This window comes from Xyrauchen texanus, chromosome 1, assembly GCF_025860055.1.
Source record: "Xyrauchen texanus isolate HMW12.3.18 chromosome 1, RBS_HiC_50CHRs, whole genome shotgun sequence".
Lineage (NCBI taxonomy): Eukaryota > Metazoa > Chordata > Actinopteri > Cypriniformes > Catostomidae > Xyrauchen > Xyrauchen texanus.
Genome location: NC_068276.1, coordinates 24,644,954 through 24,657,559, shown reverse-complemented (window position 1 = coordinate 24,657,559; position 12,606 = coordinate 24,644,954). Strand labels below are relative to the sequence as shown.

Here is a 12,606-nt window from a genome sequence, read left to right as displayed (position 1 = left end):
AGAGGTTATGGTACAAAAGACGTCTGCCATTTTCTTCCATCTGATTTTACTGCAAAGGTCATAAACGTATATTCTCAGATACTAGAGCAATTGCAAACTCAAACAGGGAAAAAGAAATAAACAAAGAGTAAGGCTTTGCAAATGATACTTGATTAACTTCAAAAAAGGAAGGAGTCTTTGTGATGTGCTCAGTAACCTATAGCAACAATGATAACCCAAACATACCAGTCATATTTTCGCACAGATAGAGCACCTAATTATTATTTGTTGTTCCCTCCTCTGCCCTGCCAACTGCCCACAATTACCCTGCCTTTACATCAAAGTCCTTTAGGGAAAACACATTTAGCAGCAAGCTTAATGTCTTTTTCTCCAGGGCAGGGGGCTTGGGGAGGAGGGGATCGGGGGTGGGGAAGTAGGTGGTGGAGAGAGACAGGCAGCCTCCAACCTGATTTCATCCCCACTTATAACAGCATATAAAGCTCACCTGAGCTGAGGAGCCCAAATAACCATGTGAAAAGGCAGGGCCTTACAATCATGCAAAGACAAAACCAAGACCAGACAAAAGAGAAGGAGAAAAAACGATAAGCTCTACCTAGTAGGAACAATGCAGGCATAGGTGTGTGTTGCCTGTTGAAAAATGTTCCTTTTCAGCCATTGTTGGAGCAACATTCATGTCATGTAGCGGCATATTCTTGTGTTTGGCTGACCATGAGCTAACCCCAGAGTGATTTTGGGAGGTAAAGAATGAAGGAGAGGATGAGTTGAGGCTGGTGTAGATAGAATGGGAAAAGGGAGAGGGAGGGATACAGCCACAGGTGATGGCTGCATTTTCACATACCGTATCCACCTCCAAAGAACACAAACAAAGAGTGAAAGAACGGTGTGTAATACAGTAGCTTAAGTGATATCTCCTTTTATAATGGCTTCGAGTTGGACATTGTGTTTGAGAAAACAAGATTATTACTACCACAATGCCTTTCTGTGCCATAAAGAGGTAAATTGCTGCGAGAAGCAGCAACAATGAAAAAATTACCCAATCCTGGGAATTAACAAATAAACATTGGGATTGTAATGAATTCAGTTAAACGCTGCTATTGTTTGTCTTATTTGAGTGAAAACAGGGGAATTTGCTGTGATCTAGCCCTTTATTGAGGACACGCTTTGGTCTTTCTTCGATGCCACCCACATCGGTGCAGATGTCTTTTGCCCAGACTTCTGAGTTGATTGAAAAATAGTCACTTTAACTTTTTTACATATACATTGACCTACTTTAAGATGCTGGTTGAAAGTAATCAGGTGCTGAAAAATTAATGAGCCTCCACTCCCAGTTCCTGCCTGCATCTCACAGCCAACTGGCAGTGTGGCATCAATCAGATGGTAGCGGTGCCTGTTTTTCTGCTCCTTGATTGACTCATTGATTGAAGATATTTTTAAAAGGAATCCCTGAGAGCATGCCTGCTCCCGGTACAAAGTGGGCTTGTCCCACACCAGGGGCTGAAGAGGGCTGCCTGTATGCTTTAATTGAGCAGAGACATCAGAGTTTGAACCCGCACAGGCCAGGCACCAGAGGACTGCGATGGTCCTCGCTTATGAATGCAAACACACACTTGTACACCATCTACCCTGCCAATGCCAATCAAAGGGTCTTCTCTGGACATGCTTCAAAGGCCTTGATTGGTTTTAAAGATCATCTCTGAGAAACACTGTGGGCTCAAGTCCTTGAGCTTTGACTGTTGTTGTGGCATTAGGCGAAAAGAGAAGGAACAAGAATCTGTTGTTTTAAAGGAGTCAAACAAATTTTCATTTAACAATAACATGTTAACATTACACATACGGATTTGGCACTTTAATCTAAAGCGAATTACACTGCATTCAATGTTTTTTATCACTACACGTGTAACCAATTTTTTTGGCAAATGCCATGCTCTATCAGTTGAGCTACAGGATCTTAAAAGAATTTAGAAATAGCAGAGGTTAGTTTCAATCTATTGACCTCTGGGGCTGGGTTACGGCCCGCTGCATCGCCGTGTTGAAACCCACCCAAGATGGGACTCGAACCCACAACCTTGGCATTGCTACTGTAGCAGCATTTTATATCAGCTGAGCTACAGGAAATGATAAGGAATTGAGAAATATTAGAAGTGATTTTGATCCATTGACCTCTGGATTATGGGCCCGCTGCATCACTGTGCTAAAACTCACCCAAGATGGGACTCGAACCAACAATCTTTGGCTTAGGAGGCCAGTGCCCTATGCATTTCACCACTGGGGTTATCCATCTCACCTTATCAGCCCTGCAGTTGTTAAGCCCCATGCTGGTGAGGGCAGACAGTTTGGCCTCCATGCTCTGCTGATGATGGTGTAGCTGATCTCTCTGAATCTGCTCCCTCATCTTCCTCGCTTCCTGGATGGCCTTCATCACTGCATCCTGATCTCCAAACAACGTTGTTGAGCTCAGGCTGGACAGGATGTCTGCTGAGACAAATCACTCAGTCAATGCACAAATACAACAAACATATGCGCAAGGATGCATTCTGAAACAAAATATAGGAGGTCTTGTGAGTACAATGTGCATGTGTGCACTGTAAGTGTGGCCAACTCCATGTGTGTGGGAGCAGGAAACTAAAGGAGCAATCTCAGTGTGTGTCGCCTTTCTGTAATTAATGGATCAAAGTGAAGTGAGGCGGATGGCAGTTAAATCTCGGAAATAGTAGAAAAACAAACACCAAGCCTGTGTTCAAAGCCCAACTCCATGAGGAGGAGGGGAATAAGTGCTGCTCAACAACACGGTGTCGTTTTAATGAAAGACTGTTTTAGTAATTATTACTAGCAGCTTCCAAAAAAATCTTAATATGAGAGATGAACTACAAGCTTTAAAAATAAAAAAACACATACAGCAACAGCATCAGTTACTCTTTACTAAGGCAGTTAAACTGGCAAGGTCTATGAGAGATTATGACTTGGGAGTGGGTCAAGCTCATTGCACTCTCTGATTTCATACTAAAAAGAATCAGAAATATACAATTATTCTCTCGGCTTTGATGACTTTAATAATTATGAAAGATTACACCACACATAACTATTGATAAAACAGACTGAACACCAAAAGGAGAGAAAATCTAAAGCTTTACCCAGAGACGAGCCACGGCCTATTCCTCCGATGGGGCTGGGGATACCTCCACTCTTGGACAGGCTGTTTGGGCTGCTCTTGCTGCCGGGGAAGAGGCTCTGTATGGGGGATGTGGGGGATTTGACCATCTCAGCTGTCTTGGGCCGGGCGGAGAGGTTGAGAGGCTGTGTTCCCTCCTCCTGTACATAAAATACACAAAGCTTCTGTTAAAAAAGAGATGCCCTACAGAGACATGCTTTCCACCTTACATAAAAGACAGCTATTACTGTTGACTAATTAGACCAACTCCTCCAAGACATGGGTTCTGTATTCATAGCCAGGCTCTGTGCCATGCTGTAGCTCCTCAGTGTAGTAAGGGCCAGGCTTTGTTCAGGCTAATTAAAACCCACTCTGTCTGAGTACACATCTTTATCTTCTCACCTGCTCTCAGGCTCAGAGAAACAGCTAACAGCTCATACAGCCTGTTTCAAACAAATCCAATAAGGCCATCAAGCTTGCTCTTGGCTGTTATTGGGGATGAGCATGTTACTATTAAGAGTGTATAAGCTCTCTGCTACAGAATATTGGAGATTTTAGATATGGGGACCTACCTTACAGCCCCAGTGAGGAAAAGAGCGTCATAAAGGTAGCAAGCAATATTTTTTAGGTAATGTTAAAATGTTAAAAGACTAAAGTTAAGGATTGAGTTGATTTTTTTATTGTAATATAGCTTGACTTAATTTAACCATAATATAATAACAAACGTGTTTGAATGTGTGTGTGTTCATGATGTTGCATAACTGCACATTTGTAAATACTGATCTGATGATATTTAAACTATAACACATTAATGATAAAAAAACAGTATACCAGCTTCATCAATCCAGGAATAATTTTAAATATCTCAACATATAAGGTGCTTCTCTTCAAACAACAATCAGTAGCGCTTATATTCTTTTGAGAAACTGTAAATCTCTCAGAGTGTATGTAAGCTAGAATACAATTTCATTGGCAGTGTGTTGACTGTCCAAACAGATGGGCCACATTAAGCAACTGCCCCCAGCTCTTTAAAAATGTCACTGCCAACAACAGTTTGTCATTCAATTATGCCTCAACTAGACAAACAAACAGACTGCTAGCTAATTAAGCACAACATATCAACATATGGAGCTAGCAGGGCAAAAATCATACAACATGTTTGATCACTATTAAGATTAAAGACATTATGTATCTCATATAGCATGTGTTGGGTAAATTAGTAGATTTAAAGGGGGTTAACATGTTGACTTTTGATGTCAAAATACACCAATCCTACTATATGTGGTTCTGTGATGCCTCGGTGTAATTGCCAATGATCTTGCCGTATGCTCTGAAAAGACATTGAGATGTTGATATGTGGCAGTACTCTCGAAGGACACTATTCCAAAAGCCCTGGAGGTGCAGCTAAGCTGAGCAGACTGAAAAGGATTACAGTGCTACGCACACACTACTGTTCTGCTCAATGATTTATCCCCCATTCTATTGTGATATTAACCTAAACTTTTCCAAATGTGCAAGTGTTTTAAGTTACAGCCACAGCAGAAAAAAAAATAAAATATGATGTATATGGCCTCCGCTCAGAGCTGAAAACTGGTGGAAACCTGCCATGTACTGTGAGTACCCTACTGTTGATCTTTTAAAAGAAACAAAAGGGAGTCATCACATCATTCTAGCCTCATCAATATATTTAGATTATGTGTCTGTGATGTCATTGCCTTTGTTCTGTCCAAGTAAAAAAAAAAAAAAACAGGAAATCGTGGCCAGCCATCTCTGATGAGAAATCATGTGTTCCAAAAATTGCTCTCCAGGAGCAGGGAAAGCCATAGCAACCCTGTCCACAGAGTTCTGCTTGAGAGAGCGAGTGCCTTGTAAAAGCAGCTCAGATTGATGGGCTCGGACGAGACGAGAACCAGCGCTGAGTGCTCACTGCAGTACCTACCACAGCTGATTTAGTGAGCAGGGGAAGTGGAAAAGACTGGGTCAAGAACCACTCCACGTACCTTTACTTGAGTGAGAGGGGTAGAGGCCCTCTTCTCGTTCTTCAAGCCAGACGGGGAGATGGGCCCACCAGAATTGGGGGGCTGGGGGAGTGGAGGCATCTTGGCTCCTGGAGAGACCTGCATGCTGGGCATCTGGGCGGCGTAGAGTTGCTGTACGGAGAGAGACAACCCACAAGGCGTTAGCATTCAAAGCCAGACAACATTCAAAGCCTTTCTTCTCTCTTTTCTTCTCTCTCTCTTTCTCCCTCCTGCATTTCTTTTTCCCTTTCCATCTCAACATAGAAGCTCCATCAAAGGTCTAACTGTATATCAAAGCCTGGATCCAGAGAGAGACAGCAGCCCAAAAAACCACACAGCGATGGCACACATACAAGAGACTTGGAACCACTGTTTTTCCACTCATCACACAAAATTTGCAGACTGAAAACTTGCTGCTTCTAAGATCTGCTTTTCTTCACTCTCACTCTCTCTCTCTCTCTCTCTCTCTCTCTCTCTCTCTCTCTCTCTCTCTCTCTATTAAGCCTCTTTTACTTTAATTGGCACATTATTGAGTCACTTCACAGACACCTGAGCTCCCCCCACCTTCTATCGCACAGTACACATTCCCTTAAACAAAGTTACACAAACTCAAGGTAGTCAAGTTTCCATGACTCCATTTATCAAAGGTGTTCATTAAGACAGAACACCTTACAAAGAGAATTCATGTTCTTCTGTTTATTTTCATTGGCCCCTGCTCAATACACTCGCTAACATCAGCAACCTTTCAGTGGTATGAATTCAGCAGGCTGAAGGGCTGAATGTCAATCACTTTCCAGAAAAGTGCAGAGAAAGTGTGCAAAACAGGTTTAGATTTCAGCTCTGAGACTGATCGTCTGTCAAAAACAATTGAGAATGACTTTTACTTCAACAGATCAGAAATTCCCGCACACCAGGCAGAGAGAGAGAGAGAAAAAAAAGAGTATTAACTGTACCATTAAAAAAATCAAAACAACATTAGATCAAAAGGAACCATTAAATACAAAACCCAGGGTTAGAATGTCAAATTGTACAACGGCGCATATCGATGTTTGTTTAAGAGCTTTGCATTATTCAGAATCTGAGAACAATTGTGAATAATATCATGCTCTCTAGTGAGAAGAGAGCGGTATGAACTTCTGGTTTCCTTCTGGCAAATATTGATTATAAAGAAGGGCAATGCTTAATTGTCGTTTGCTTTTCTCATTAAATAGGAGGGATCAGACCATGGTCAGAAATTAACCACGGCACAAGGGAAAAATATCCCATTGTGATTTCCTCTTATTTTAGCTGTCATCCAACATTTAGGCTGATCTAGTTTTGGGTTATGTGCCTGTACAGTAGCTGTCAGATTAATTTTGCATTCACGCATTTTTTCAGGAGAAAAAATTATATGAGTTTAAAAACATGAATGTGAAGAAAACAGACCCAATAACATTCAAATCTATTGTGATGTTAGACAATAGAGAGCTGTTAAATGTTTCATAAGGATAGGCCAATTATTGAAGCAAATACATTTTAGCAGATTGTGTTTACTGTGTTATGATATCTTGTGTAATATTTACAGCTACTTTTGTATTTGATGTTGTTTTGATTGTATGGTTGACACCCATAAATGTTTAGACTGAGAAATGAGTTTAGTTAAATGACTGAATGGATTTGACAAATACGGATCACATGCTGACAAGCATTTTTACCTGGTTAGAAAATAATACAATTAGAAAATCCTGTCATAAAAGAAAAAAACATTGTTGTATTTTAAACCTGAAAAAAGCATAGAGGGGTTTTTGCTTGTGTATGTACCCGAGCATATTTGCCCTCTCTCTGCTCTCATTTCCTCTCCTTACTGGGCTACATAAGGACTCCATTTGTCTGAAATGGAAAAAGTGGCACCAGCTTTGGTGGCCTGCCCCACCTCAGCCACTCAGAGAGAAAACCCTGAGCCCAGACAAAGCACTTTGTGTCTACATGTATCAGGAGATATAAACACTAAAATGCTCTCCGGTACCAAAGTTAAACGCTTGCACATTAGTGCCCAACAAAAGGGTCATTCTTCTGCAGGAGACCTGGGGCAAACGCCGGCACACGGACAGCGGAAATGGCAGGCTGATTAGGTTCACAAAGTGATAGCACAGCTCCCAAGCCTCATAAACAGAAAGCCTTTGTCCCATAGAGTAAAAAAAACAACACAATCACTTTCTCTTTACAGGTAATAAGTGAATGTGTGTATTTCTTTGAGTGTCTATCTTTGATTGTGTTTGTATACTTGGGAGAAGGAGAAAGAAGAGAAGGAGAGTCCTTGACCCAGTCTGCTGGACAGATGTTTGTTAACAGTGCTGCTGTTGCTGCAGTGGATGGGCAGAGGGACTCTAACCTCGCGTGGGAAGAACTTTATTGTTCCGGAAAAGGAGTGTAATTGGCTTTTGCTTCAAATTATAGCCAATCAGTCTGCCTTTTGTGAAGCCTGATTAAGAGGTCAAAGCCACAGGGTGAAAATTAAGGTGGCCCAGCCCCTCTCTGCCAGATAGGCATAGCAAAAGCACATTACTACTGCAGAGGTGTGACATGTAGCACACTTCTCGTTGTCAAGGGCAGGAAGAGAGATGTGTGTTTGCCTTCACACTGAGCTTTACAGAATGTGATGTGGCCTCTGTAATATTATAGCCAATTGTTGGGATGGTGAAAGGTGTGAAAAATAGAAAGACAAAGGGAGAGAGACATTGCTAAAGTGATGTAAGGACACATGTGGTAGAGTCTGTCTGAAGGGCATTTGCAGGATAAAGCAGGGCTGCTCCACTGGGTCTGCTCTCCCTTTCCTCTAGCCATACTGCAGTGTCTCCACAGCAAACAGGGCCAACGCTAACGAGGGTCATGCTGAAAGTCAATGGCTGAACAGGGAGAGGGGCAGTCGGGATGTGCTGGCTTCATTCTTCCCCTTGCTCCACAAAACTAAAAACAGCTATGGTTAATCCCATACCTTAATTGAATTGGTAAAGCAGTTCCAGCCTAACATTTTACAAGATAATAAATTATTACTTTATTGTGCACTTTATTTAGCTTCTCCCGTCAAATCTTGATTTGAGTTCCCAGGCTTTCTAGAATCACTTGCAGGATATGGTTATGTCCACTTGATTTCGTATGACAGAAAAATACTTCATACAAATGCTTGGCATACTTCAAAGGGATAGTTCACCCCAAAATTAAAATTCTCTCATCATTTACTCAACCTCATGATCTCTCAGGTGTGTATGACTTACTTTGTCCTGCAGAACACATTGGAAGAAAAATAGAAAAATATCTTAGCTCAGTAGGTCCTTAAAATGCAAGTGAATGGTGATCTGACTTTTGAATCTCCAAAAATCACAGACAGTCAGTATATACATCAATATTGAAGTACTTTTTAAATATAATCCATTGCTTCCAGTAAGCTTCAAGAGATGGTGGAGTTTAAGCGTTCTCTCGTGTGACGTATTAGTAAAGAAACAGATCACAGATCACACCCGCATACCACTGCTGACCGGATGATTTAGTAAAAAAAATTACCTTTTTTGCACCAAAAGTGATCGTGTCACTTTAGAAGACATTAATTTAACCGCTGGAGTCTTGTAGATGACGTTTATGCTAACTGTCTGATCTTTTTGGAGCTTCAAGAATCGGATCACTATCCACTTGCATTTTAAGGACCTACTGAGCTGAGATATTTTCAATTTTTCTTCAAATTTGTTCTGCTGAAAAAAGAAAGTCATACATATCTGGGATATCATGAGGGTGAGTAAATGATGAGAGAATTTTCATTTTTGGATGAACTAACTCTTTAATGTATGCCCTTGCATAACTACGCTGGCATTCATTCTTGTGTCATTCTGATATACGTATGGCGACAGAGTTACCTTCAAATGTATGTGCCATTAGCTGAATGCTTTATTATTTAGGTGAGTAGATATAAATATATCGACAAACTTTCTCAGGAATATTCATTTCAAAAGTTCCTCTGCTATAACAGCAGTTTACCTAAAAGAGAAAACTGACTGTTTACGCTGAAGTCGGCTATACTGCCCTTTTGTGGAAACACTGAGTATGCAACAACTCCACTTGCTTATTAAGTTATGAATTTCTTTCTAACACATTTCGTAAAGAAACACTGCATGAAACTGAGCTTGTGTAGCTACAGTAGAAGCATTTGAATTCATGTACTTGTGTAGAGTACGGCCTTAAAAACAGGAATAAAAGACAAGCACTGCCTTCAAGACTATCTCAACACACATGTGCTAACACCAAAAGATGTACAAAGTGGTGTATAAGCAGCAATCTGACAGAGTGGAGAGCTATTACAGTGTGTACTGAAGCTGCTGGCTCTGAGGAAATGGGAGCTGATGGGGACCGAACACTGGTGGGGTTCAAGAGAAAGAGAGAGGCTAAAAGAGAGGCAGAGAGAAAACGAGTCAGAGATGTTGAGCTGCTCTCAGCATGTGGTTTCAGAAAGGCCTGCAGAGAAAAGGTCTGATCCACCCCAGTGACTCAGGTAATACCTTTGTCCACTTGAGCATTAAATGACTCGCTGCTATACAGCTTAGTTAGAGAGAGAGAGAGAGAGAAAGGCTCGGGAAATGAGGCTTTTCAATTCGCTTGCCCGCAGTCCTCACACTTCAGGCAACACTCACACACACACACAATTCTGTTAATATCTCCTGCCTGCCTCTCTCACTCTCTGCTGTATTAGCCAAGCCCATCTCACAGTCCGTGGATTCCAAATGAGTGGGGTCTGGCCCAAGGTCGGGCCGTTAGCCTCTAATAATTAAAAGCAACCCCTCTGGAGACAGAAGATAATGAGAGGGTTAGCTGTTTCTGCCTGCAACAACAGTATTGCAGATCAGCCAGATTAGTCAACACTTTCAGACCATGCTCCAGGACACATCAGCACTCTGCTGAAGTGTCTCCCAAAGCCAATTCAGAGCTCCACCTCTGTGAAGAAATATGTAAACTGTTTATATCCTGAAAAGGTACAGTTAAAAATGGTTATGATTTGTTAAAGCCAAACAGCTTATTACATACAATGACTCTAACTGTGTCTAACACTGTAACAAAAATTAACTAAGAAATAATGATTTTAATAATAAATTTTATGAGTTTATAGTAAATACAAGTGAAAAATTTGAATTGAACAAGACAAAGAAGAAAAGAAAAAAATACATCTAAGAAAGGGAAGGCTTTTTCCTTTTTTGTTTACAGTCAAACAGCTTATTACCCACAAGGACAATAACCATTTTATATTGCAAAATTAGAAAATTTGTATAAATTAACTTATATTAATAAATAAAGAAATAATAGTAGATTTTATGAGGTATATGCTTAAAGCAAGTGAATCAAGACTACATATATTCAAGATGCGATCTTGCTTAATATTTTTGCCTCAGATCAATTTTTCTCCTTCTAAATATAACAATTTACAGTATAATTAATGCACTGTACTTTTAAGGGTTAAGCAAATAAATTCTCTGAATATTTGTCTCTGAGATATAAAGTAATTAAACTCAAACTAAAAACACTGGATTTGAGCCTTTGGCTACAAGACCACATACGACAATGAAGTAGTCCATCACGTGAGGAAAAAAACAACTTCAGTCTCCTGTTTGTTCTTAAAGTAAAGGGATGACTGCTTTCTGGCAGATGCTGTGAAATACAGTGGCAGATTTAGCCAATTTTACTGCTTCTAGCTATAATGGTGCATGACTCTCTCTCCTCAACTTATCCGCATAGGCCCCAGTCTGAGCTCACTGAAACGAATCCATGAGGCCACAAAAACCCCACTGCTACATTATCATATGTCACAACATAAACACTCTATACACACTAAATTACAAACACTAAGACTCTTCTTGTGTGTGTGTCCTCTCTCTGAATGGCCACAGCTGAGTGGTAACATGGGGAGAGGACTGCGTTACTGCCGCATCGACGACCCTGTCATTTCTGTAGCATTATGGCGCCCATGCCCGTTTGCCACAAGGCTTGTCCAGGCTCATTGCCCAAGGCAGGTGGGCTGACCCAGGCTGGCCCAGATGTCAGAAAGAGAGGCAGGGGTGCACTAGTGCACTTCGCCAGTGCTTTCCAGTATAGCTAGACATCTGTCCCATCTGCTGGCATCCAGCCTGCTCCCTCGTTAATTTCTCCCTTCCCCATTTCTACCCATCATCCTTGGATTTTCGCTTTTCCCTCTGCTTCCTTACACTGCCTAACTAACTTGAAAAGATGCTAAAGGGATAGTTCACCCCAAGAATAAAAATGATGTCATTATTTACTCACTCTCATGTTGTTTCAAACCCATAAGACATCCTTTTTGCTGTGTAGTCACCATTCACTTTCATCGTAAGGGAAAGATTAAATGAAAAGGGATGGCAACTGAGGTTAACATTTACTGTAACATTTTATTTTACATTCCATTAAAGCAAAAAAATAAAAAAGTTTGGAACAACATGAGGGTAAGTAAATAATGAAAATGTCATTTTTTGGTGAACTCTACCTTAACGGTACTGAGATTTTCCTCTACACAAGCATGTACAAATAACCATGTGTTGATAGTCTAAATTTAGATGAAAAAGATAGAATCACTGCACTCTACCAGAATAGAGGGCAAAAATCCATGGGCCTTAAAAATCTCAAGAGAAAAATTACTTGTGAGAAATAAAAAGAAAATGACAAAAAAGAATGAAACTGAATAAATGAGTGCCAATCATTTTTCTCATTTTGATACAATATGAACCCAGGTTCTTGAAGTATCTTCAGCTACACTCTTCCCATCCAATCTCTCTGTCTGAGTTTCTCTCCTGTTTGTTTACTTGCCTCTGTCCATCTGACTCTCAGTTTTACAATTCTAAGTGCCCATATTTCTATCCATCCAGATGTCCACCTATTCCTCCCATTAGCGCATCTGCCCTGTGCTCACGCCGCCTCTCGTCTTCTGGCTATCTCTGCGGAGTCGGTCTCGCACAGCACACACCACTCCTTTCCTCCCTTCTTCCCTCTCTCCTCTCCTCCTCAATCGCACCAGCAGCTGTTCGCTCTCATTTCTGCAGCTCATATTTGAAAGTGCTCCACTTGTTAGCTGTGGCAGAAAGCCCTGTTCCCTCCACACATCCGGAACGCAGAGACATGATCATCCAAACAAAAGATAACACAGTATTTCCTCTCTTCCCTCATTTCTTCAACCCCAGCAGCTCAACTGAGAATTTTCCTTGAACCTCAGGTCTGCTTTGAAACACCGTTCTGGTGTTAAAGTAATAGTCCACATAGAAAATGTCAGTACTACCATCATTTACTAACTTTTATGTTGTTCCAAACTAGTATGACTTCCCATCCTTCCTAGAAACCTAAATGCGATGTTAGGCAGAATGCTAGCCAAAGTCACCATTCACTTCCAATGCATCTTTTTTTTCCATACATTGACAG

The 12,606-nt window shown here is 41.0% G+C and overlaps 1 protein-coding gene across 5 annotated transcripts in view; it reads right to left on the bottom strand.

Annotated features, from left to right (window-relative positions):
• The window catches only part of LOC127629095 (transcription factor SOX-6-like), a 166,502-nt gene that overhangs the window by 25,613 nt on the left and 128,283 nt on the right, over positions 1-12,606 (bottom strand). For all 5 annotated transcript variants that reach the window (XM_052106349.1, XM_052106429.1, XM_052106492.1 and 2 more), the window contains 3 exons: positions 5,149-5,298; positions 3,132-3,309; positions 2,285-2,472 (listed from right to left, as the gene is read on the bottom strand). In XM_052106349.1, coding sequence (XP_051962309.1) covers positions 2,285-2,472; positions 3,132-3,309; positions 5,149-5,298 — 516 coding nt within the window. The remainder of the gene's footprint in view (positions 1-2,284; positions 2,473-3,131; positions 3,310-5,148; positions 5,299-12,606) is intronic.